The sequence below is a fragment of the Notolepis coatsorum genome, assembly GCF_963971535.1.
Source record: "Notolepis coatsorum genome assembly, chromosome: 4".
Classification (NCBI taxonomy): Eukaryota; Metazoa; Chordata; class Actinopteri; order Aulopiformes; family Paralepididae; genus Notolepis; species Notolepis coatsorum.
This window is the reverse complement of record NC_140168.1, coordinates 85,707,409-85,734,126: the sequence shown is the minus strand read 5'-3', so window position 1 is coordinate 85,734,126 and position 26,718 is coordinate 85,707,409. Positions and strand designations below refer to the sequence as shown.

The 26,718-nt window shown below is 45.9% G+C and overlaps 1 protein-coding gene across 1 annotated transcript in view; it reads right to left on the bottom strand.

Moving 5' to 3' along the window:
- Nucleotides 1–26,718, bottom strand: part of LOC311226592 (tripartite motif-containing protein 16-like) — a gene marked incomplete at both ends in the record, with an annotated part of 86,723 nt that overhangs the window by 25,132 nt on the left and 34,873 nt on the right. The window contains 2 exons of the mRNA XM_084312012.1: nt 11,281–11,499; nt 22,418–22,636. Coding sequence (XP_084168138.1) covers nt 11,281–11,499; nt 22,418–22,636 — 438 coding nt within the window. The remainder of the gene's footprint in view (nt 1–11,280; nt 11,500–22,417; nt 22,637–26,718) is intronic.

Here is a 26,718-nt window from a genome sequence, read left to right as displayed (position 1 = left end):
TCCCGGCCTAAGTCAGGAATTGCTCGTAACCCACTAGAAAAGAGAAGTAAAAATAAAAGTAAATAACGCTTTGACCCTTCTAACCTCCTTCCAGTTAAGAGTACCCTCCTCCCGTTCGGATGCACTACTTCCCCTACTTAGATGCACCTCTCCCCGCCAGGATCAGGAGATGCCACGTGTGGGGAAACCGGCTTTTTCAGGGCCGCATTGCCGCCTACACTGGAACCCCTCTCACCCAACCAAGGATACAGGCCTCCACTTCCAGGCGAAGGTCTCCTCTCATGAACAGAAGAAGCCCCCTATTTTACCTTCAGGTGCAGTTTAAGGCTGGGTCCCTTTCCAATCTTAGGAGAGACAATTCAGATTCCTCTGAACTGACACCCCTCATCCCTCTGCTTCCCAGTGGTTCTTTTCAAACCTGCTGATCACAGAAGCACAACTCGCCTACTAACGCATTCGGTTTCGGCTTATTGTGGCCTGACTGTACATTGAGCCCGACGCATTTATGCCCATACTGTCCAGTCACTCACAGTCCCACTTCCTGCGTTTCTGTGACTATAAGCAGGGTCATAATGCTCATCGGACCGACCGGTGACGCAGTCGATAGAGATCTCATAGTCCATCATCAAGTCAGGACCCCAAGCAGCTGAGGTCCGTAGTACCTCCCAGCCACTCAGTTTTGAAACCTACGGTCTGCTCCCCATCCCACTTGCTTTGGGTATGGAAACTTTGACCGTTTTCACCAGCCTGGCCTGTTCAAAGCAGGTGCTGTGCCCCTTCCGGCGCACTGCCCCACTACTAGGTTTGGACCGTCGTCCACCTACCACCCAGTGCCCACATATACATTACATGCGACGTTATCTGGGCCGACTAGACGGTAACACAGTAAGATGTTGGTCACCTTGCCAGACACGAGGGCCTTCAGTTTCTCCCCAGCACTATAGATATGATTTAGCGTGCCCAGGGAATCTTCCGATTCCACCGCCGCCTGTTAGGTGCTAGAGGTTCGAGGTGCCTACCCCCTCCCTAACACCTATATCTATTGCTCATAACTGTTAATACGCTTCTATCAATACTATAAAATACTAGAAACAACTATGAGTCTTTTTAATTTCTTAATCATGCAGTCCACCCTTTGATCAATCTGAATGTTGACCAAGCATGGATAATTTACTGATCACTAGCTGCCGCAGTGTCACATCATCACACTGTCTAATATTGATTAACTGTTTAACATAATTTGATCCTCTTGTTAGTCTGATTAGTTCATGCATTTGTCAGTCACTCATACATCCGTTTTTAGTAACTTTCATTCATAATCTAATCACCTAACACCTCTATCTATTTTTATTTTTTATTTTTATTCTAATCTAATTAGGAGCATATTTTATCATTCAATATATCCCACCTCTACCCTAGTCAGTTGCATATATTTTTATTCTGCCGGTGGCCTCTGCAGACATGACCTTTGAAAATGACCTTTCACTCCACAGATCCAACAACACTGGCGGTCTCCCCCGGGTTGTGGGACCCGGTGGGTCAGTCGCCTGTGACCGGATGACACTGGGGTCATCGGGCCCCGAGCATGTCCTGGCGGTATGCCATCATCGCCATGGTTCCCTGGAGCCTGTTCAGAGGAGAAAGCCACGTACCTATTTGGTTCAGTCACAGTCCCTTGAGCACATTCCCGAGAAAGGTGTCCGAGAGTCCCGCACGACCAACACTCCATCCGCCGCACCGCGTATCCATTCGGATTCCTGCCTCTGCCTCCACCTCTTCCTCGTGGTTGCCACCCGATTGCCCCTCTCGACCTTTGTTGTTGTTCTGGCGCAGGACCCCCTTGTGTTCCCGCTTGAGCCCGTCTCTGGCCATCTGGTTCTCCATTGGAACCTGTCTCCCCTCCGGGCTGTGTGGACTGGATTAGGCCTTGGAGGTATTCCACTACCTGTCTAGCCTCGGTTAGCTGTTGTTCTAGAGGGAGGCACGTCTTCCCCTCTTCCTCCACCCTGGCCCTCGTTGACTGGCTCCTAGTCATCGGGCCACATCTCTCAGTTTGGTACTGATGGTGGGGGTGGAGAAAACCTGGGCACGAGACACAAGTGGGCTGTAGAAACTGTTCATGTATCGCTCTCCTCAGCCGCTTTCGTTGTCCCTTGGTTAACTGGCAGTCTCCCGCAACGGACACTTCAGCGTGGATCGGCTCGGGTAATACAGTTGTCTCTGGGTCGCTCGCTGCAACGACTCCCTGTGGCGGAGTAAAAGACATTATTTCCAGTCCCTCCGTCACACTGGACACCAGCGGGGAGTCGATCACATTCCAGTCAATCAGGTTAACGTCACTGTCCAATTCGGTCAATGTAATGTCTGCAGAGGTTATCAGCATTACCCCACTACCGACATTATTTCTTTTTATCCCCTTTCGTAATCTCTTTTTCTGTTTCTTAATTTGGGTACGCATTCTATACCGGCCTCCTTTAACCACAAGGTTCTGTAATGGCCTGAATATCTTTGGCCATTTTTTCGTCACTTTTATTGTGACATCTCCAGTCGTTGAAATAGACAGATTGTCTACCCTTTCTATGGTCAGTGCATCTAACCCTCCGGTTGCTCCTATCTGTGTATTTTCCATTCTCACCTTTCTCCAAACACTCGTAACGTCACCGTTTGGAAAGCAAGTTTCTCTGTATTCAAACTATTTTTACCAAACTTGAGTTAATTTCACTCACACTCCTATATTGGTGTAAACAGGAATTGATAATCTCGCTCTTGTGATACTATACCCCCTGACCGTCAACAGTCTCTTTGATTTCCCTGTTGGGGTTCGGAATTGTCAGCGCTGGCCATCCGTCCTGAAGCAGCTGTGAAGAGAGAAGCAAAAAATACACTTAATTATCAGTGACATTTCCCATTCACAATCCATCATTTGTCTTTAAGCATGGAATGTCGGGCATCTCCTATACTAAGATCACTTGAGAGCATTTGTGCAATTTTCGTTTTTGATTTATCAATGACACAGCCTTAATCTTTTCCCAGTTGTCTCTATTGGAAAACCAGACTCTCAATCCTGTTGTCATGATCCTCCTTAACACAACTCCGGGGAACTTATTTTGCATCAGCCGTTTCCTTCTGTTGGTCAATCAGAAATTTGTTATTTACAGCCTATCATTTCTAAACATCTGTATTGGACATGGTAATTTTAGGTGAATAATCTCACTTTTACTCTAATTGTTCTTTGCAAATGACTATGTGTATGTGTAACTATATTTATTTCTGTCCGTGAAAGCCTAACAATGTATTCCGCTCATATTACATTATACATCTCAGTAACATACATATTTTCCATTCATAATCTCTCACACAGTTACTATATTTCCCCCGTAACACCTAACCCTTTAGGTGTTAAAACGCGCTTCTCACGAGAACAGAAATCAATTTTCAGTGTCTTATGCCACTGAAGTCCCCGTGCATTTAGAACAGTGTCACACAACCCGTTCATAACCACAGGCCGCCGACACCATCCCCACATTGAAAATCCTGCCGACCAATGACATCCCACTGGTCAACTCGTCCTGTGGCCCACGGCATCACCCCCAGTTTGCAACCTGGAACGCGAAACCCCGGGCCTCCTACTCAAGGATATTCAAAGATCATACCACTCACAACCACTGCCACACACATACCGCACCTCTGACACCACTCACCCACCGTAACCACAGTCACCCAAATACCCACACACAATATAATCCGATGCGCGTAGTGTGGCAGCGAGCCTTCGACGAGTGCACGCATAGCGCACCCCCGTTAATGCGCGGTGGCAGACAGCGAGCCCACCCCCGCCACGACGTTTAGCAGTCCCCGTACCCCTGGCAAAATGAAAACTGTGCGCAGTGTGGCAGCGAGCATCGACGAGTCGCACACATAGCGCATCCCCGTCAAAGCGTGGAGGCAGACAGTGAGCTACGACGAACTGTCTACCCACACCCCCATCGCAGGCGCAGCCGAGCAGAGTAATTATGCTCCGACTTACGGCCCACCAACATGAACGCCACACAAAAATACTGACACGGAGCCCCCGCCTCACCAGCCGGAGCTTGTCCAAATGCAAGGAAAGAAGTACGAGCGCCTTGTCGACCAAAGCGTAGCCCTAACGCCAGCCAATACCACTGCCAGCACTAGAAATTCCCTAAAAATAACAATAAAACTGAATATGGAACAACAACACCCGCTCAATAAGTCCCAAACTCAACCTACTGCCTTTGAACCCTACAGTAAACAGCAACAAACAATAAACCTAGCACTACACCGCGTTTGAAACCCATAAAAAAACAACATATTTATATACAGGCCCAAACTAGGAGAGAAAGAGAGAGCGTTTCGGGGGGGCAGAGGGGGGGGGAAAATATATATGGAAGTGAGGCGGTGTGGGAACAAGAGCCCCCGTCCATACCACACCACATCACAACATAATCTGTGCCCATAACCATGAGGGGAGTGAGGGGGAGGGAGTGAGAGGGGGGGGGGGGGGGGTAAGAGAGAGAGAGAGAAAGGGAGAAGAGGTGAGAGGGAAAGAAAGAGAGGGGGGGGGTGAAAGAGAAAGAGAGAGAGAGGGAGGTGAGAGGGAGAGGGAGAGAGGGGGGGAAGGTGAGAGGGAGAGGGAGAGAGGGGGGAGGCGAAAGGGAGAGGGAGGGAAGAAAGAGAGAGAGAGGGGGGGTGAGAGAGGGAAAGAAGGAAAGTGGGGGGGCAAAAGAGAGAAAGAAGAGAGGGGGGGGGTGAAAGAGAAAGAGAGAGAGGGGGAGGGAAGGTGAGAGGGAGAGGGAGAGAGGCGAAAGGGAGAGGGAGGGAGGAGGGTGAGAGGGAGAGGGAGAGAGGGGGGGAGGTGAGAGGGAGAGGGAGAGAGGGGGGGAGGTGAAAGGGAGAGGGAGGGAGGAGGGTGAGAGGGAGAGGGAGAGAGGGGGGGAGGTGAGAGGGAGAGGGAGAGAGGGGGGGAGGTGAAAGGGAGAGGGAGGGAGGAGGGTGAGAGGAGGAAAGAGAGAGAGGGAGAGGGGGAAGGGTGAGAGAAGGAAAGAGAGTGAGAGAGGGGGGAGAGAAGGAAAGAAGGAGAGGGGGGGGGGGAGAGAAAGAAAGAGAGAGAGGGGGGGAGGTGAAAGGGAGAGGGAGGGAGGAGGGTGAGAGAAGGAAAGAGAGAGAGGGAGAGGGGGAAGGGTGAGAGAAGGAAAGAGAGTGAGAGAGGGGGGAGAGAAGGAAAGAAGGAGAGGGGGGGGGGGGAGAAAGAAAGAGAGAGAGGGAGAGGGGGGAGGGTGAGAGAAGGAAAGAGAGAGATGGGAGGGGGGGGGGGGTGAGAGAGAGTGTACGAGGGGGAGGGGGGGCCAAGGCCCCACAATCCACCGCCAGACTAAAGCACAACAATTCAATATCACTCTACCAGCACACTAACCCCCTAATGAAAACGTTCTGTGAGCAGAATCCAAAAATATTCATCCTGTCCTCTTCCGCCCCCTACCGTATTCCTAAATAAACTCCACCCTCCCCTTAACAATGGACGCTTGGCGCCCCTCCCAAAATGGACGCCGGCGCCCCTGCTAAGATGGACGCCCCCTCGCGAGACATCCCGAGAGCCCCATCATGCCATGACGTCAGCACAGTTAGCTTAGCTTCGTTAGCCACGTCGCGGGCCGTCCGACCGCGCACCCTTAAGACGTCACAACCGGCGACCATTTTAGCCGTTAGCGCGGCTAGGTAGCATTAGCTTAGCTTCACCCATGATCCCATAAAAACGTCCCCCAACGACCCAACGACCCGTTCCGCCGCACGGGCCGACACCTCGCAATGTTAATATAACACCACATTCCCCACAACAGAATCCTAATTCCCTCAAAACGCCAGTGTAGTGATCTAAACAGAAATACACAAAAACATAACAGCCCTTAGGCTGCCTCAAAACACTAGTTTGACCCCTCTGTCGTCACCACCGGCGAGCTTAGAATGACTTCCGGGTCCCCGCAACATATAATCCCAATCACTTTAAACATTATACATCTATTTTATCCGCCACGAATATGAAAACTTTTAAGTGCCTTACACATCCCCGTAATCTCAAGACACTATCAATCGACCTTATACATTTGAACCCATGTCTATTCGTCCGCCGTATCTTCCGGTCGCCTCAGAGGCTAATACAACAGCTAACTGCTGCTGCGTTCCACCGGCCCCGAAAAACCGGCGTTATCATTACATTTCCCCACGGCTAACCGGTGACTTAAATTACAAAATAATACAACAATATCCCCATACGTACCACCAATCATACCTAACCATAGCCATTCTTCAACCATTGCAATCATACACGCTTCCTAACTACAAATAAAAATACAAACCTCCATTCACGCACATATTATCGTCTCTCGAACATCGCACGGCAGCGCGACTAGTAAACACGAGACCAAACGTAATCGCACACACTTTTATACTGAATGTTTAAGCTTACCATAGCTTCATAATCGAATTCCCACTAAGTACTTTATCAGTCATCTCGACCGAATTGTTTTTAAGCACTTATTCATTATTACAGCGAACGTGGTTAACTAACACGCCGGTATTGTTCAAGATTAAAACGGGATCTCCGGACCCAATTCGATATTATGCCTAAGGACGAACATTATATCTTCATTTAATTCGGCCGATCGGTTCCTGCAGATACGTCCTGTCTATCACGCGATCAGTCAGCAAACCATTCATTATTGAGCCTTCATGAACACGCCGGCCCCTACCTTCTATTAATTACTACGTGTTAATCCTGTAATCGCACAGACCAAGTTCCCCGATCATGCAGGGGCCAAACTCATCTTTACCATACCTGATTTGCATGTTCTAAATAGCAACAGAGCCCTTCTTATACACAGCTCTCTCCCCATTCAGAACAATCAAATCTTAATCAACCATTACCCGCGCCCTCTTCCTGAGAATAATTTTTAGGGAATCTATATACTCAAAACGCGCCCCTGTCGCACACACCAGATCGCCGCGCTTCCTAGCCAGAAAAGCCTTTTATCTGCCGTCATGCGACGCTAATCCCATTACACCATGATCAGATAGTCTGTGCACCCAATACGTCATCATATTACAACAATATGAGGTCTTTTAACTACTTCACCTAATTCTACATGAAGCAATTGCTTTTCCCAACCCCTTGTTGTTCGAACAGAACAGCCCATTCTCCTCCAACACTCACCTCTCTCACAGGAACGAAGCTCACGCAGTTGTGTCCTCCGTCGTCCGCTGATGAGGTTGATGAGTGAAGGAAAAAAATAAAAATTCTCGTCCTGGGCCGCCACTTGTTCACGGGTCAAACGGCACCAAAATGAAGTGGATTTCCCAAGCTATTTCGGTTCTGCTCTGCTCAGAACCGGGTTGCGTTAGTACTCTGCGTTGTGATTCAATACTTTAAAGCTCTGGGAATCACTTCTCTTCTTTCAGCGGTGCAGGCAGACGGAATTAGGAGGAAAAAGGTTATATAACAGTTGTTTAATCAAAGTTTAAGAGTGTATACAAATTACAATAAGAATGCTATAGTTGTGATCAAAAACACTGTGCCGTAAGTGATACAACTAGACTAAAGAAAATGATAGTTGATTAGTTGTTGAAAGTCTTTGTTCTGTGCTGATAACAAAGAGTTGGTTTTTCCCTCCAAGAAGTTCCTTTGTTTGGCCGCCTGCTGCCTTGTGGATGAGATGGTAGAGAGGTCTTGTCGTGTCGGTTGGGTTGTTCAGAGTCCTTCTTCCCCCCATCACACCCCATTATATCCCCAAGGCCCAGTGCCTCGGAGTGATGACCTCATCACATTCTTTCCTCCAATGCCAGGCCGGCTTAGCTTGCATTTGAAAATAGGGGTTTGGCTTATAGGCCAAACCCCCTTCACATTAACCCAGAGAATATTTTCCCTGTATTTTTACTTAAACACATTACTTGAATACTTTGATGAACCTCAAGATATATTGATTACATAAACACAGATAATCATACTTAAACACATTACTTGTACAAATTACAATAATACAGTTTTAGTATGACTTCATAATTATTACCACAATGTAAAACACTTTTAATTATATTTTGTGTGTGTGTGTGTCCTCTGATTGTGTGAATGTGTGTATGTGTGTCTATGTGTGTCTGTGTGTGTGTGTGTGTGTGTACGTGTGTCTATGTGTGTCTATGTGTCTGTGTGTGTATGTGTGTGTGTGTGTGTGTGTGTGTGTGTCTGTGTGTGTGTGTGTGTATGTGAATGTGTGTGTGTGTGAGTCTATGTGTGTCACAGGAGACTCCAGCCTAATAGTCTCACATTGATGCAATCACTCCCGAAAGGGGAAGAAGATTGACTTGTTCAAACAGTTTAGGTGCATGTCCTTGTGTCCCCCAGGCCGTAAAACAGCTGATAACACTTCATGGGCGCTTTGACCCTTTTAACCTCATCACCTCATTGTGTTTGCTAGGACTTATCTGAAATCCTTCCTGTCCCACCCTAGGAACCAGATGGTTCTATTGTTATAAACATTCTACCTCAGTAAACACACATAAGTTACTACTCAGATTTTAGCTTTTACAGTCGGCTATTTTAAGTGGCCTCTGTTGGGATGATTCTTGTGTTGATTTACTCAGGCAGCTGTTATCCCTAAATATAATACCTTAGTTTGATTGTTGTTCCACTTTGACTGTTTCTTTAAGACTTTTACACAACAGTTTGATTAGATCTTTGATGATCTATGTTGGGATTTTACCACATTAGCTTTCTCCAAAACCATTACTACTTCCAAAGCTTCTTTCTTTCACCATAGGATCGAGGCCTCTGCCAAGAACCTTCGCAAACTGCACGCTACCATGTCCTCCCTCCTCACTCCCCCTCTGCACCCTCCTCTCTCTCTGCCAAAGACTTTGCGATTTTCTTTGAGAAAAACATCCGCAGCTCCTTCTCCCAACCCCCACCTATTCCAAATGCTGAATCGAGAACCTCATCCTTCACTCTGTCTTCTTTCTCTCCCATTACAGACGCTGAGACCTTGACACTGGTAATGTCAAACCGTCCCACTACATGCCAGCTGGACCAGTTACCCTCCCCACTCTTCCAGACCATAGCACCAGACATCCTCCCATTCCTAACTGCAACCATCAACTCGTCCCTCAACTCGGGGGTGGTCCCCACCTCCCTAAAACAAGCCAGAGTCACACCGCTCATAAAAAAATCCAACCATGAACCCCACCGTCATAGGCAACTATCGTCTCTCTTCTCTCCTTCCTTTCTAAATCACTTGAACGTGCTGTATCCAACCAACTTACTGATAACCTCTTACAGAACGACCTCCTAGTCAGTCAGGCTTCAGGACTGGTCACTCCACAGAGACGGCCCTCATAGCGGTCACAGTGGCTCTTCACTTAGCAGAAGCGAAAGGCCTCTCCTCTGTCCTGATTCTCCTGGACCTGTCAACCATCAGATCCATTAGACCAGGGGTGCCCAACCTTTTTTGAACCAAGATCTACTTTTTAATTTGCCACCTAGCCGAGAGCTACCAGCCCAAATTTGTCCTACTCTCGGCTAAGATAAGATAAGATATTCCTTTATTGATCCCCTTGGGGAAATTCAGGCATAATAGCAGCATGGGGGAAGGGGGGGGGGGGGGGGGTACAGGTAGTAAAAACAACACAAATGTCAATATAATTTACTATCTAACTAACTGAAAAATATATTCACAGTGTCATAAGGTGCATAAGGCTAGTATTAGTAGTAATAGTATTACCCATTCAATATGCACATGACAGAAAATATTATATGCCATATAATATTTTCTGTCATGTGCATATTGAATGGGTAATACTATTACTACTAATACTAGCCTTATGCACATTATGACACTGTGAATACTGTGAATATATTTTTCAGTTAGTTAGATTCTAACTAACTGAAAAATATATTCACAGTATTCAGTGTGATAAGGTGCATAAGGCTAGTATTAGTAGTAATAGTATTACCCATTCAATATGCACATGACAGAAAATATTATATGCCATATAATATTTTCTGTCATGTGCATATTGAATGGGTAATACTATTACTACTAATACTAGCCTTATGCACCTTATGACACTGTGAATACTGTGAATATATTTTTCAGTTAGTTAGATTCTAACTAACTGAAAAAAATATTCACAGTATTCACAGTGTCATAGGTGCATAAGGCTACAGAAAATATTATATGCCATATAATATTTTCTGTCATGTGCATATTGAATGGGTAATACTATTACTACTAATACTAGCCTTATGCACCTTATGACACTGTGAATACTGTGAATATATTTTTCAGTTAGTTAGATTCTAACTAACTGAAAAATATATTCACAGTATTCAGTGTGATAAGGTGCATAAGGCTAGTATTAGTAGTAATAGTATTACCCATTCAATATGCACACGACAGAAAATATTATATGGCATATAATATTTTCTGTCATGTGCATATTGAATGGATAATACTATTACTACTAATACTAGCCTTATGCACCTTAAAATACTAGCCTTATGCACCTTATGACACTGTGAATACTGTGAATATATTTTTCAGTTAGTTAGATTCTAACTAACTGAAAAATATATTCACAGTATTCAGTGTGATAAGGTGCATAAGGCTAGTATTAGTAGTAATAGTATTACCCATTCAATATGCACACAACAGAAAATATTATATGGCATATAATATTTTCTGTCATGTGCATATTGAATGGGTATATAATATAATATGCTATTTTATATATCATTGTAACAGTGTAGTGTAGGACTTACAAGAATGACAAGACTGTAACTGTAACTTCTCAAGTTTATTTCACACTCTGCATACACACTGACAACACACACACTCAGTTCAATGGGCATGAGAACATGTGTTTACATTGCCAAAGCAAAAGTGGAACAATACAATAAAAATATATGTACAATAAAAAAAGGAATAGGAATGATGTGTAAACAGAGCTGTCACATTGCAAAATGGAATACAATCAAAAAACAATTCCACAAAAAGGTCTGTCAACAGTCACTGATAGTTCTCCTTTATCTGTTTTTTTTTTATTAAATGTCTCTACCTTAGTGAGAACGCTGGCACTGGGAAGAGGTAGCTAGTTTTTCAATGTCTGGGTTGTAGGAGCTCGTTGCAAGCCTCAGGCAGTCCACAAGATGGTCATCTGTTAATGTGGTTCTGTACTTGGACTTGATGATCTTCATGTGAGAGAAAGCAGACTCACACAGGTAGGTTGATCCAAAACATGCTGTTAAGTTCATGGCACATCTTCTGAGGTTGGGGTACTTCTCAGGCAGCAGTAGCTCCCAGAACTCTGCCTTCATCCCTTGTGTTGCCCTGGCTTTAATCTCAATGTCAGTTTGAAGTGTGAGGATCTCGTTCTCCACAGCATGGCTGTCCAGATTAAACAGTGTGGCCACTTTGGATGTGATGTCATCCACATCTACAGTTCCAAATGGAAAACACATGTAGCTTGCAACAGGTTCAAGTATTGAAAAGTCTGTGAAGCGCTTATCAAACTCTGACAAGATGCTTTGAACTTGCTCCTCATAATGTGTGCAATCAAACTGTGCTGTGTCCTCACCCTGACGTTGAAGTTCTGCTTGCATGTGAGGAAAGTCGCGTAGGTCACTGCGTTGCAGCCTTCTCGCCCACATGGTGAGCTTGCCTTTAAAAGCATTCACTGAGCTGATCATGTTTATTACACATTTATCCTTTCCCTGCAGCTCTAAATTCAGGTTATTCAGCATGCCTGTGACATCGGTTATGAATGCCAAATTCAAAAGCCAGTTGTTGTCCTCTAGATGTGTATATTCAGCATGTTTAGCAAGCTTGAGAAACTCTTTAATTTCAGGCAGCAACTCGCTGAATCTCTCCAGAAATTTACCTCTGCTCAGCCACCTTACATCTGTGTGCAGCAGCAGGTCTGTGTGCTCCGCCCCCGTCTCCTCCATATGTGCACGAAATAGCCTCCTCTGTAGGCTCCTTGCCCTGACAGAGCACACAATCTTCATAGCGATGTCCATAACGTCCTTCATATTTAAAATCTTTGCACACAGCACTTGTTGGTGAATTATGCAGTGGTAATTAAGGAAGTCCGGGAAAGCGTCGCTTTTTTTGCACAGTCCGATGAACCCATTATTACAGCCAACCATGGCTGGTGCCCCATCGGTTGTAATAGAGATGAGTTTATGGAGGGGTAGGTTGCTCTGCTTAGCGAACTCCATGAAGGCTTGAAAGATGTCTTCACCTTTAGTGTATCCTTTAAGAGGCAATATGGTGAGCAGCTCTTCTTTTGCGCTCATGTCGTCAAAGGCCATTCTAATGTAAATACATAGCTGTGCCACATCTACCATATCAGTCGATTCATCGAACTGCAGGGAATAACACTCGCATGTATTAATGTCCCTCATGAGTTGCTGGTGGACATCTTCGGACATTTCCTCACAGCGCCGGGTCACAGTATTACGTGACAGCTGAAGGTCTTTAACAGCATCCATAATCTCTGTGTGATACTTGGAATTACCGAAGAGTGAATCGGCAGCGGCAGTCAATGCCTCTTTTACACATTCGCCGTCTTTAAAGGATTTTTTCTTTTTAGCGAGAATGTGACTGACACGATAAGAAGCAATTGTTGCAGCTTTTGCCTTGGTGCTGGGCTTCGTAAAAGTGGACTGTTGTCCCACTAGTGAAGACTTCAGCTGCTGGAGTGCTGTTCTTCGTAGGACTGTTTTTGGAGGAAAATCCGCGCTGTGTTTCTTGTGCATCGTTGTATAATGCCGCTCCAAATTACCCTTTTTCGGCACAGCCACAGTTTGTTTGCAAATCAGACATACTGACTTTCCGTTGAAATAAACAAAAAAGTAAGCCTCCTCCCACTCTTCATGGAAATGATATGTTTTTGGTCTTTTGGCTGGCGGCAGGCGCAGCTCGTCGGAGGGTCCTGGCGGCGGCGGCAGTGAAGTCTTGCTTGCGTTGTTGAAAACTAGCGTCCTCTGAATGAACCTCTTTTTAGCTGGTGGTGTTCCATTCATCTTGCAGTTTCGAGTGACTCAAGACTGGTCTCAGAGCCACGTTTATACTGTACCTGCCAGGTGATGGGCCCGACCCCCACTCATGCCACTCCATGAAAACAAAGGCATCAATTTGCATCCCTATGGTGAAGCTCGCTGTCCGGAATGTAGACGGTATCGATTGGCGCAGGCTGCCTTTTATACACAGGACTGCTCGAACGTGTGTTGTCCTCCCCTCCAAATCAAATCAAATTAAATGATTTTCCAAAATAATCTCGCGGCCTACTTGAAACCAGCGCGCGACCTACCGGTCGATCGCGATTGACTGGTTGGGCACGACTGCATTAGACCATTACTGTCCCCCTCCGACACTGAAAAGCTGGTTCATGCCCTCATTTTCTCCCGTCTAGATTACTGTAATGCATTGCTCATTGGCTCAACATCTAAATCCCTCCATAAACTTCAACTAGTTCAGAACACCTCAGCCCGCATCATCACCCGCTGCTCCAAGTTCTCCCACATCACACCTGTCCTCTCCTCACTTCACTGGCTCCCTGTTAAGTATAGGATTAACTTTAAGATCTGTCTCCTCAAATACAAAGCCCTCCACTCCCTAGCACCTGCTTACATCTACAACCTCCTTCAACACTACACTCCCTCCCGCTCATCCAACTTAGCCCTTCTGAGCACACCACACTACCCCCTTAAGTCCACAGAAAACAAATCATTCTCCTCCTCTGCTCCCCGACTCTGGAATCAACTCCCATCACACATCAACGAAGCCCCATCCGTAGAAACATTTAAGTCCCACCTCAACACTCACCTGTTCAACCTTGCATACTCCTGACCCTCCAACCCTTGCATCACTTACATTTTCACATCTGTGCACACCTATATATTAGTAATATTATATATTTTTTTTATTATTATTATTTATTTAAATGTTCTCTCTGTCTTGTCTCTAAGCTGTCTCCCTTTCTCTGTAGTATCCCCACCATGTTGTCATTGTGAAAGTCCATGTACTGTGTTTGTCCATGTACTGTAATGCAAGGTCTGTAAAGTGCTTTGAGATACCAAATGTAAGGCGGTATATAAAATAAATGTATTATTAGTGTGGGTGACCTGGCGAAGCCAGGTTGCCACCCACACTATAGTAATCTATACTCTTTTTATTCTTTATTTCTTTATTCCACCGATTTTGCAAACACAACTCATGCCAGAGCGTTCGCGCCAGGTTGCCACCGACACTATAGTAATCTATACTCTTTTTATTCTTTATTTCTTTATTCCACCGATTTTGCAAACACAACTCCTGCCAGAGGGTTCGCGCCCCATACACGTGAAAGGTATCAAAACGACCGGATTGACTATGGCAACTGTTCTGAAGGATCAGATTAAACCGAATATATATATTTATTTATATATATATATTTAATTGTATTTGTATATCCCCTGATATCCCTTGTATATTCCTTGTACAATATGCATTGAATATCCCTTCTAGTCTACTGAACATCCCATAATAGTCTCCATTCTACCATTGGACGAGACCTTGGTGCCAGGTCGCCATACCCCTCAGACCAGGTTCAATCGTACCGCTCAACATGTATGGACAAGTCCTAGTTCCGCGTAGGAATATGTCTACCGCACCACTAATGGTACTATTTGTTCATAGTGCGTATATATACTGCGCTATTAAAGTAGAGCTTTCTTTTAGTCCAGTTCCTTACCCTCCAACAGAGTGACAGACGCAAAAGCCTCCCCGCGAACCACGTGTGGGCAGTAAGGCCAATTCGGCCCAGTATCGGCATTGAGACATCGTGTATATTAATATTTGAATAGTCATATTTGGCACTATATCGTCGAGTTGGACGTATTCTATTAAGCTAATAATAGTCTATTCATATGTAGTGCCTCGTGCGGTAAGAGTTCTATAGTAATCAGCACCCCCATCGTTTCGGGCATCAGCTGGGCGCTTATCCAGGGTGGTTGACCCCACGTGAAGCTGCACCCGAGGAGCTCCAGGCCAAAGAGCGAGTGGACCTGTATATTGGATTATTCTACCGACGACGGCTAGCCTTCCCCGGCTTGGATTATGCTTTGAGTACTTTGATTATTCTATGGATAAAGGCCAACACTGCGGTGTGTTGGAAATACCCCCCCCGGAGAGGACGACAGGTGAGACGGCGCTCTGCACAGTGAGGTCGCCTCACGTCTCTCCGTCGTGGACCGGAGGACGCCGGCCACAGAGGGTCCAACTGCATTCATCTGTGGATCGAGGATCGTTGGGCACCGTGTCGCACAACTGTGGACTCTCCCAAGATACCCTCGGCCAGACGGGATCCAGCCAGTGACTCTCTAACCCCCCCCCCCCCCCCCTCCAGCTGTCCTACAAGCAGTCGGAACCTTCCCCTAGTGTATCCAGCTATATAATCATTCAAGTATCATTGCTATTGTTCCCTAAATATTCCAGGTTGTATATTTGCTTCCTGCGCAATCAGAGATTGGACATTCGATATTGATCTACCTACGAATACTCATTTGCCATAAAAGTGCATACTATTTCAAATCATAAATGTAATTAAGTGATCGTTGTACATACCTTTTGCTATGTATTAAAACTCAAACTTTCGATTTGGTACATTTGTGTTGGATCCGTTTATCAGGTGGGAGTGTTCAACATATTCATACCTAGTACTGGGTGGCCAGAGTCTAAAGTACAAAAGGTAGTGGTAGTAAGTATCATATCTAACCATACAGTCAGGGAATTGTACCCCTCAGTTACAATTGGTCCTTCGAGCCGGATGGTAATCAGTGTAATATTAATATAGTGTTATTAATATTAAAATGGCCTATGATGAACACTCCACGAAACGATCCTCCTAACCAACAACGCCCGCGGCGCAAACGACAGCTCCCTCAGTACCTAGAGGCTTACGCTGTCAGTCAACAACCTAGTCTTCTACCAACAGTAAACGCGGTAAAACTAGAAAGTAAAATTATGTCTAACCCTAACGACCAGGCTACCCCGACCATAGAGGCCCCTATGGGTTCTAATGTAACTGACCAAGCTCACGGTGGGGACCAGGGGGAACCAGACATGACTTTACACCCCGCCAATACCGAAGAAGTAGTCCCCGACGAGTCCCGGGAGGAAGACAACACTACCGAGAGAGAACTCGGCACGGAAGAAGATGAGGAGAGCACCGTGGAGATAGAGCTCCAAGACTCCGCACGGAGTACCCCAAGGGACGGCTCCCCTATACAACCGTCTTCTCCCAGCGAGGCAGAGAGGACACTACAGCAGGCATTCCTCGTCAGCCTGAAAGCCTCTACTGAACGCGATAGACTCCAGGGTGAACGCGATCGATTGCAGATACAGCAACGGAGCGAAGAAGAGCACATACGCCTGGAAATAAGACGCATTCAGATGGAAGAGAATATGGCAAGAGACCGGGCCGACGCCCAGCGCGCCGCCACCGGTGCCCAGAGAGAATCGGATCTCACCAAGCGCGAAGCCGAGCGCGACAGAGCACAAGCGCAACTAATAGAACAGCTGATCAGAAGAACAACACCCCCTCCCTCCACCAGAGGCTCCAGGAACTCGTCTAGACATCACTCCAGGGCGGCATCCCCTAGCCGAGTAAGCGACCCTGAACTTGACCAACAGACGAGGTCTATACCCCCCGCAGACCCCCTTCCCCAACCGGTCCAAGCGAGACCCAGCCACCGGGAAGGAGCAGCATACACTGCGGAGAGGCTAAATCAGAGACTACAAGCCCTGGATGACCTAACGGAAGACGAAGAGGAAGAGGAGGAGAACCACGCCCGACGACAGCACAGTACTCTACCGGACCAGGAGGTCCAGTACAGCCCAGGCTATACCCCCGCGGAGCTGCGCTACAGACCCCCGACGCTATTCACGGGTGAGCACGACGCACGACCCCCACCGAGGAACAGCACCTGGACCAGCGGGCCATGGTACACAGCCGGTACCAGCCCACGCCAAGGAGCAGGAGGAGACTCGCCTAGGAGGCCTCTCCCCCAACGCTCGCCGATGTATCAACAATCCGCGTCATACATTGGCACACCTATGGTACCAGACTTCACCCAGGAGAACCGGGCCCAGTATACGGAGCTCCGCATGTGTCTGGAGACAATGTTGGTGGATGTCATTGATGAACGCCATAAATACGCGATACTACTGAAGCATTTAAAGGTACCCCGCGCGCACAACATAGCGCTCGCCTACGCCACTTCCACGACCCCATACACCGCAGCGCTGGTAGCGTTGGACCAGAGATATGGACGTATATGGGATTACGTGATCCAGGAGATCAGGCACATCGACCGCCTACCCCCAGCAACAGACAATCGAGCACTGGACGACCTGTCCATCAGAGTGCAGTCCCTGGTAGGGATGCTGGGAGCGCAGAGGGAAAAGGGTAGGCATGAACTATACGCCAACTCAAATGTAGAGAGGATCTTGGAGAAGCTACCGCCCGCCCGACAGGAGCGCTTTAGGCGGCAGAGAGACCACCGAGACCCTAATGGCCCCGAACCGAACCTCCTCGATCTAGCCGACTTCCTGGCGAGAGAAGTCAGCAGCTTACGGCTAGATACATTCGGACGGAGCACCCCTGGCTCCAGAGAAGGAACCAGGAGACTAAATGATGGAAGAAGATCGGTGACTGTCATGCACCAATTGGAGTCAGTGCCAAGCAGTAGGAGCCACAGTACCCCCTCAAGAAAGGAGAAGTGGAAGATAGTGTGCCCCTACTGTGAGAAAGAACACTGGCTATCACAATGTGACTCATTCCCCAAGATGAATGCGGAGGAAGCGAGTCAATGGATAAAGTCCAACAGACGCTGTTTTCGCTGTGCGCGATCACACATGGCAGCCGAATGCCGCTTAAAGAAAAAGTGCAGTCGGTGCGATGGAGCCCATCTGGACATACTCCACGACAGTAACAGACGGCGGCCTCCACCCGCACCATCAAGCAGCAAAGTAAGCGTCATGTACATCGACCCCGCCAGCAGCAGCGGAGCCAGAGTGCTCTTAAAGGTAGTCCGTGTGACATTGAGCTACCAGAATAAAGTCATGGACACTTACGCCGTCCTTGATGACGGGTCAGAGAAGACCCTTCTGCTCGCGTCCGCTGCGGCCCAGCTAGGGCTGCGGGGGAGCGAAAACCAAATGACAATTCGGACAATAAGAAGAGATTTGAAAACGATAAAGGGCGAGAATGTCTCATTCTCTATCGCAGCAAGCGGCCAGCCCGAGCGACGGTACAGGATTACAGACGCTTTCACCAGCCAAGAAATAGGACTGTCGCGGTACACATACCCCGTAGCCAAGCTGATGGAGAAATATGTACATCTACGCAAGCTACCGATCCCACTCATAGACGGTGCTACCCCGACACTGTTGATAGGCTCCGACCATGCAGACCTCATTGTCCCGATAGACCGGGTTCATACCGGACCCAGAGGCTGTCCTGCAGCAGTCGAGACCCGCCTAGGATGGACTCTCCAAGGCCCACTCGCCAAATCTCTCAACCGAACCACAGCCACTAGCTGTCTCCACTCCCGAGTCACAGAGGGAGACACCGCACTCCTGCAGCATGTAGAGAGGCTATGGACCTTAGAACAAATGCCCTTTAAGAACGAAAAGAAAGACATTCGCTCTAAAGACGACATCTACGCCATTAACCTCCTCGAGACGGGAACAAAGAGAGTCCCAGTCAGCGGCGTGTTGAGATACGCCACGCCACTCCTGGGAATCACTTCTCTTCTTTCAGCGGTGCAGGCAGACGGAATTAGGAGGAAAAAGGTTATATAACAGTTGTTTAATCAAAGTTTAAGAGTGTATACAAATTACAATAAGAATGCTATAGTTGTGATCAAAAACACTGTGCCGTAAGTGATACAACTAGACTAAAGAAAATGATAGTTGATTAGTTGTTGAAAGTCTTTGTTCTGTGCTGATAACAAAGAGTTGGTTTTTCCCTCCAAGAAGTTCCTTTGTTTGGCCGCCTGCTGCCTTGTGGATGAGATGGTAGAGAGGTCTTGTCGTGTCGGTTGGGTTGTTCAGAGTCCTTCTTCCCCCCATCACACCCCATTATATCCCCAAGGCCCAGTGCCTCGGAGTGATGACCTCATCACATTCTTTCCTCCAATGCCAGGCCGGCTTAGCTTGCATTTGAAAATAGGGGTTTGGCTTATAGGCCAAACCCCCTTCACATTAACCCAGAGAATATTTTCCCTGTATTTTTACTTAAACACATTACTTGAATACTTTGATGAACCTCAAGATATATTGATTACATAAACACAGATAATCATACTTAAACACATTACTTGTACAAATTACAATAATACAGTTTTAGTATGACTTCATAATTATTACCACAATGTAAAACACTTTTAATTATATTTTGTGTGTGTGTGTGTGTCCTCTGATTGTGTGAATGTGTGTATGTGTGTCTATGTGTGTCTGTGTGTGTGTGTGTGTGTACGTGTGTCTATGTGTGTCTATGTGTCTGTGTGTGTATGTGTGTGTGTGTGTGTGTGTGTGTGTCTGTGTGTGTGTGTGTGTATGTGAATGTGTGTGTGTGTGAGTCTATGTGTGTCACAGGAGACTCCAGCCTAATAGTCTCACATTGATGCAATCACTCCCGAAAGGGGAAGAAGATTGACTTGTTCAAACAGTTTAGGTGCATGTCCTTGTGTCCCCCAGGCCGTAAAACAGCTGATAACACTTCATGGGCGCTTTGACCCTTTTAACCTCATCACCTCATTGTGTTTGCTAGGACTTATCTGAAATCCTTCCTGTCCCACCCTAGGAACCAGATGGTTCTATTGTTATAAACATTCTACCTCAGTAAACACACATAAGTTACTACTCAGATTTTAGCTTTTACAGTCGGCTATTTTAAGTGGCCTCTGTTGGGATGATTCTTGTGTTGATTTACTCAGGCAGCTGTTATCCCTAAATATAATACCTTAGTTTGATTGTTGTTCCACTTTGACTGTTTCTTTAAGACTTTTACACAACAGTTTGATTAGATCTTTGATGATCTATGTTGGGATTTTACCACATTAGCTTTCTCCAAAACCATTACTACTTCCAAAGCTTCTTTCTTTCACCATAGGATCGAGGCCTCTGCCAAGAACCTTCGCAAACTGCACGCTACCATGTCCTCCCTCCTCACTCCCCCTCTGCACCCTCCTCTCTCTCTGCCAAAGACTTTGCGATTTTCTTTGAGAAAAACATCCGCAGCTCCTTCTCCCAACCCCCACCTATTCCAAATGCTGAATCGAGAACCTCATCCTTCACTCTGTCTTCTTTCTCTCCCATTACAGACGCTGAGACCTTGACACTGGTAATGTCAAACCGTCCCACTACATGCCAGCTGGACCAGTTACCCTCCCCACTCTTCCAGACCATAGCACCAGACATCCTCCCATTCCTAACTGCAACCATCAACTCGTCCCTCAACTCGGGGGTGGTCCCCACCTCCCTAAAACAAGCCAGAGTCACACCGCTCATAAAAAAATCCAACCATGAACCCCACCGTCATAGGCAACTATCGTCTCTCTTCTCTCCTTCCTTTCTAAATCACTTGAACGTGCTGTATCCAACCAACTTACTGATAACCTCTTACAGAACGACCTCCTAGTCAGTCAGGCTTCAGGACTGGTCACTCCACAGAGACGGCCCTCATAGCGGTTACAGTGGCTCTTCACTTAGCAGAAGCGAAAGGCCTCTCCTCTGTCCTGATTCTCCTGGACCTGTCAACCATCAGATCCATTAGACCAGGGGTGCCCAACCTTTTTTGAACCAAGATCTACTTTTTAATTTGCCACCTAGCCGAGAGCTACCAGCCCAAATGTGTCCTACTCTCGGCTAAGATAAGATAAGATATTCCTTTATTGATCCCCTTGGGGAAATTCAGGCATAATAGCAGCATGGGGGAAGGGGGGGGGGGGGGTACAGGTAGTAAAAACAACACAAATGTCAATATAATTTACTATCTAACTAACTGAAAAATATATTCACAGTGTCATAAGGTGCATAAGGCTAGTATTAGTAGTAATAGTATTACCCATTCAATATGCACATGACAGAAAATATTATATGCCATATAATATTTTCTGTCATGTGCATATTGAATGGGTAATACTATTACTACTAATACTAGCCTTATGCACATTATGACACTGTGAATACTGTGAATATATTTTTCAGTTAGTTAGATTCTAACTAACTGAAAAATATATTCACAGTATTCAGTGTGATAAGGTGCATAAGGCTAGTATTAGTAGTAATAGTATTACCCATTCAATATGCACATGACAGAAAATATTATATGCCATATAATATTTTCTGTCATGTGCATATTGAATGGGTAATACTATTACTACTAATACTAGCCTTATGCACCTTATGACACTGTGAATACTGTGAATATATTTTTCAGTTAGTTAGATTCTAACTAACTGAAAAAAATATTCACAGTATTCACAGTGTCATAGGTGCATAAGGCTACAGAAAATATTATATGCCATATAATATTTTCTGTCATGTGCATATTGAATGGGTAATACTATTACTACTAATACTAGCCTTATGCACCTTATGACACTGTGAATACTGTGAATATATTTTTCAGTTAGTTAGATTCTAACTAACTGAAAAATATATTCACAGTATTCAGTGTGATAAGGTGCATAAGGCTAGTATTAGTAGTAATAGTATTACCCATTCAATATGCACACAACAGAAAATATTATATGGCATATAATATTTTCTGTCATGTGCATATTGAATGGGTATATAATATAATATGCTATTTTATATATCATTGTAACAGTGTAGTGTAGGACTTACAAGAATGACAAGACTGTAACTGTAACTTCTCAAGTTTATTTCACACTCTGCATACACACTGACAACACACACACTCAGTTCAATGGGCATGAGAACATGTGTTTACATTGCCAAAGCAAAAGTGGAACAATACAATAAAAATATATGTACAATAAAAAAAGGAATAGGAATGATGTGTAAACAGAGCTGTCACATTGCAAAATGGAATACAATCAAAAAACAATTCCACAAAAAGGTCTGTCAACAGTCACTGATAGTTCTCCTTTATCTGTTTTTTTTTTATTAAATGTCTCTACCTTAGTGAGAACGCTGGCACTGGGAAGAGGTAGCTAGTTTTTCAATGTCTGGGTTGTAGGAGCTCGTTGCAAGCCTCAGGCAGTCCACAAGATGGTCATCTGTTAATGTGGTTCTGTACTTGGACTTGATGATCTTCATGTGAGAGAAAGCAGACTCACACAGGTAGGTTGATCCAAAACATGCTGTTAAGTTCATGGCACATCTTCTGAGGTTGGGGTACTTCTCAGGCAGCAGTAGCTCCCAGAACTCTGCCTTCATCCCTTGTGTTGCCCTGGCTTTAATCTCAATGTCAGTTTGAAGTGTGAGGATCTCGTTCTCCACAGCATGGCTGTCCAGATTAAACAGTGTGGCCACTTTGGATGTGATGTCATCCACATCTACAGTTCCAAATGGAAAACACATGTAGCTTGCAACAGGTTCAAGTATTGAAAAGTCTGTGAAGCGCTTATCAAACTCTGACAAGATGCTTTGAACTTGCTCCTCATAATGTGTGCAATCAAACTGTGCTGTGTCCTCACCCTGACGTTGAAGTTCTGCTTGCATGTGAGGAAAGTCGCGTAGGTCACTGCGTTGCAGCCTTCTCGCCCACATGGTGAGCTTGCCTTTAAAAGCATTCACTGAGCTGATCATGTTTATTACACATTTATCCTTTCCCTGCAGCTCTAAATTCAGGTTATTCAGCATGCCTGTGACATCGGTTATGAATGCCAAATTCAAAAGCCAGTTGTTGTCCTCTAGATGTGTATATTCAGCATGTTTAGCAAGCTTGAGAAACTCTTTAATTTCAGGCAGCAACTCGCTGAATCTCTCCAGAAATTTACCTCTGCTCAGCCACCTTACATCTGTGTGCAGCAGCAGGTCTGTGTGCTCCGCCCCCGTCTCCTCCATATGTGCACGAAATAGCCTCCTCTGTAGGCTCCTTGCCCTGACAGAGCACACAATCTTCATAGCGATGTCCATAACGTCCTTCATATTTAAAATCTTTGCACACAGCACTTGTTGGTGAATTATGCAGTGGTAATTAAGGAAGTCCGGGAAAGCGTCGCTTTTTTTGCACAGTCCGATGAACCCATTATTACAGCCAACCATGGCTGGTGCCCCATCGGTTGTAATAGAGATGAGTTTATGGAGGGGTAGGTTGCTCTGCTTAGCGAACTCCATGAAGGCTTGAAAGATGTCTTCACCTTTAGTGTATCCTTTAAGAGGCAATATGGTGAGCAGCTCTTCTTTTGCGCTCATGTCGTCAAAGGCCATTCTAATGTAAATACATAGCTGTGCCACATCTACCATATCAGTCGATTCATCGAACTGCAGGGAATAACACTCGCATGTATTAATGTCCCTCATGAGTTGCTGGTGGACATCTTCGGACATTTCCTCACAGCGCCGGGTCACAGTATTACGTGACAGCTGAAGGTCTTTAACAGCATCCATAATCTCTGTGTGATACTTGGAATTACCGAAGAGTGAATCGGCAGCGGCAGTCAATGCCTCTTTTACACATTCGCCGTCTTTAAAGGATTTTTTCTTTTTAGCGAGAATGTGACTGACACAATAAGAAGCAATTGTTGCAGCTTTTGCCTTGGTGCTGGGCTTCGTAAAAGTGGACTGTTGTCCCACTAGTGAAGACTTCAGCTGCTGGAGTGCTGTTCTTCGTAGGACTGTTTTTGGAGGAAAATCCGCGCTGTGTTTCTTGTGCATCGTTGTATAATGCCGCTCCAAATTACCCTTTTTCGGCACAGCCACAGTTTGTTTGCAAATCAGACATACTGACTTTCCGTTGAAATAAACAAAAAAGTAAGCCTCCTCCCACTCTTCATGGAAATGATATGTTTTTGGTCTTTTGGCTGGCGGCAGGCGCAGCTCGTCGGAGGGTCCTGGCGGCGGCGGCAGTGAAGTCTTGCTTGCGTTGTTGAAAACTAGCGTCCTCTGAATGAACCTCTTTTTAGCTGGTGGTGTTCCATTCATCTTGCAGTTTCGAGTGACTCAAGACTGGTCTCAGAGCCACGTTTATACTGTACCTGCCAGGTGATGGGCCCGACCCCCACTCATGCCACTCCATGAAAACAAAGGCATCAATTTGCATCCCTATGGTGAAGCTCGCTGTCCGGAATGTAGACGGTATCGATTGGCGCAGGCTGCCTTTTATACACAGGACTGCTCGAACGTGTGTTGTCCTCCCCTCCAAATCAAATCAAATTAAATGATTTTCCAAAATAATCTCGCGGCCTACTTGAAACCAGCGCGCGACCTACCGGTCGATCGCGATTGACTGGTTGGGCACGACTGCATTAGACCATTACTGTCCCCCTCCGACACTGAAAAGCTGGTTCATGCCCTCATTTTCTCCCGTCTAGATTACTGTAATGCATTGCTCATTGGCTCAACATCTAAATCCCTCCATAAACTTCAACTAGTTCAGAACACCTCAGCCCGCATCATCACCCGCTGCTCCAAGTTCTCCCACATCACACCTGTCCTCTCCTCACTTCACTGGCTCCCTGTTAAGTATAGGATTAACTTTAAGATCTGTCTCCTCAAATACAAAGCCCTCCACTCCCTAGCACCTGCTTACATCTACAACCTCCTTCAACACTACACTCCCTCCCGCTCATCCAACTTAGCCCTTCTGAGCACACCACACTACCCCCTTAAGTCCACAGAAAACAAATCATTCTCCTCCTCTGCTCCCCGACTCTGGAATCAACTCCCATCACACATCAACGAAGCCCCATCCGTAGAAACATTTAAGTCCCACCTCAACACTCACCTGTTCAACCTTGCATACTCCTGACCCTCCAACCCTTGCATCACTTACATTTTCACATCTGTGCACACCTATATATTAGTAATATTATATATTTTTTTTATTATTATTATTTATTTAAATGTTCTCTCTGTCTTGTCTCTAAGCTGTCTCCCTTTCTCTGTAGTATCCCCACCATGTTGTCATTGTGAAAGTCCATGTACTGTGTTTGTCCATGTACTGTAATGCAAGGTCTGTAAAGTGCTTTGAGATACCAAATGTAAGGCGGTATATAAAATAAATGTATTATTAGTGTGGGTGACCTGGCGAAGCCAGGTTGCCACCCACACTATAGTAATCTATACTCTTTTTATTCTTTATTTCTTTATTCCACCGATTTTGCAAACACAACTCATGCCAGAGCGTTCGCGCCAGGTTGCCACCGACACTATAGTAATCTATACTCTTTTTATTCTTTATTTCTTTATTCCACCGATTTTGCAAACACAACTCCTGCCAGAGGGTTCGCGCCCCATACACGTGAAAGGTATCAAAACGACCGGATTGACTATGGCAACTGTTCTGAAGGATCAGATTAAACCGAATATATATATTTATTTATATATATATATTTAATTGTATTTGTATATCCCCTGATATCCCTTGTATATTCCTTGTACAATATGCATTGAATATCCCTTCTAGTCTACTGAACATCCCATAATAGTCTCCATTCTACCATTGGACGAGACCTTGGTGCCAGGTCGCCATACCCCTCAGACCAGGTTCAATCGTACCGCTCAACATGTATGGACAAGTCCTAGTTCCGCGTAGGAATATGTCTACCGCACCACTAATGGTACTATTTGTTCATAGTGCGTATATATACTGCGCTATTAAAGTAGAGCTTTCTTTTAGTCCAGTTCCTTACCCTCCAACAGAGTGACAGACGCAAAAGCCTCCCCGCGAACCACGTGTGGGCAGTAAGGCCAATTCGGCCCAGTATCGGCATTGAGACATCGTGTATATTAATATTTGAATAGTCATATTTGGCACTATATCGTCGAGTTGGACGTATTCTATTAAGCTAATAATAGTCTATTCATATGTAGTGCCTCGTGCGGTAAGAGTTCTATAGTAATCAGCACCCCCATCGTTTCGGGCATCAGCTGGACGCTTATCCAGGGTGGTTGACCCCACGTGAAGCTGCACCCGAGGAGCTCCAGGCCAAAGAGCGAGTGGACCTGTATATTGGATTATTCTACCGACGACGGCTAGCCTTCCCCGGCTTGGATTATGCTTTGAGTACTTTGATTATTCTATGGATAAAGGCCAACACTGCGGTGTGTTGGAAATACCCCCCCCGGAGAGGACGACAGGTGAGACGGCGCTCTGCACAGTGAGGTCGCCTCACGTCTCTCCGTCGTGGACCGGAGGACGCCGGCCACAGAGGGTCCAACTGCATTCATCTGTGGATCGAGGATCGTTGGGCACCGTGTCGCACAACTGTGGACTCTCCCAAGATACCCTCGGCCAGACGGGATCCAGCCAGTGACTCTCTAACCCCCCCCCCCCCCCTCCAGCTGTCCTACAAGCAGTCGGAACCTTCCCCTAGTGTATCCAGCTATATAATCATTCAAGTATCATTGCTATTGTTCCCTAAATATTCCAGGTTGTATATTTGCTTCCTGCGCAATCAGAGATTGGACATTC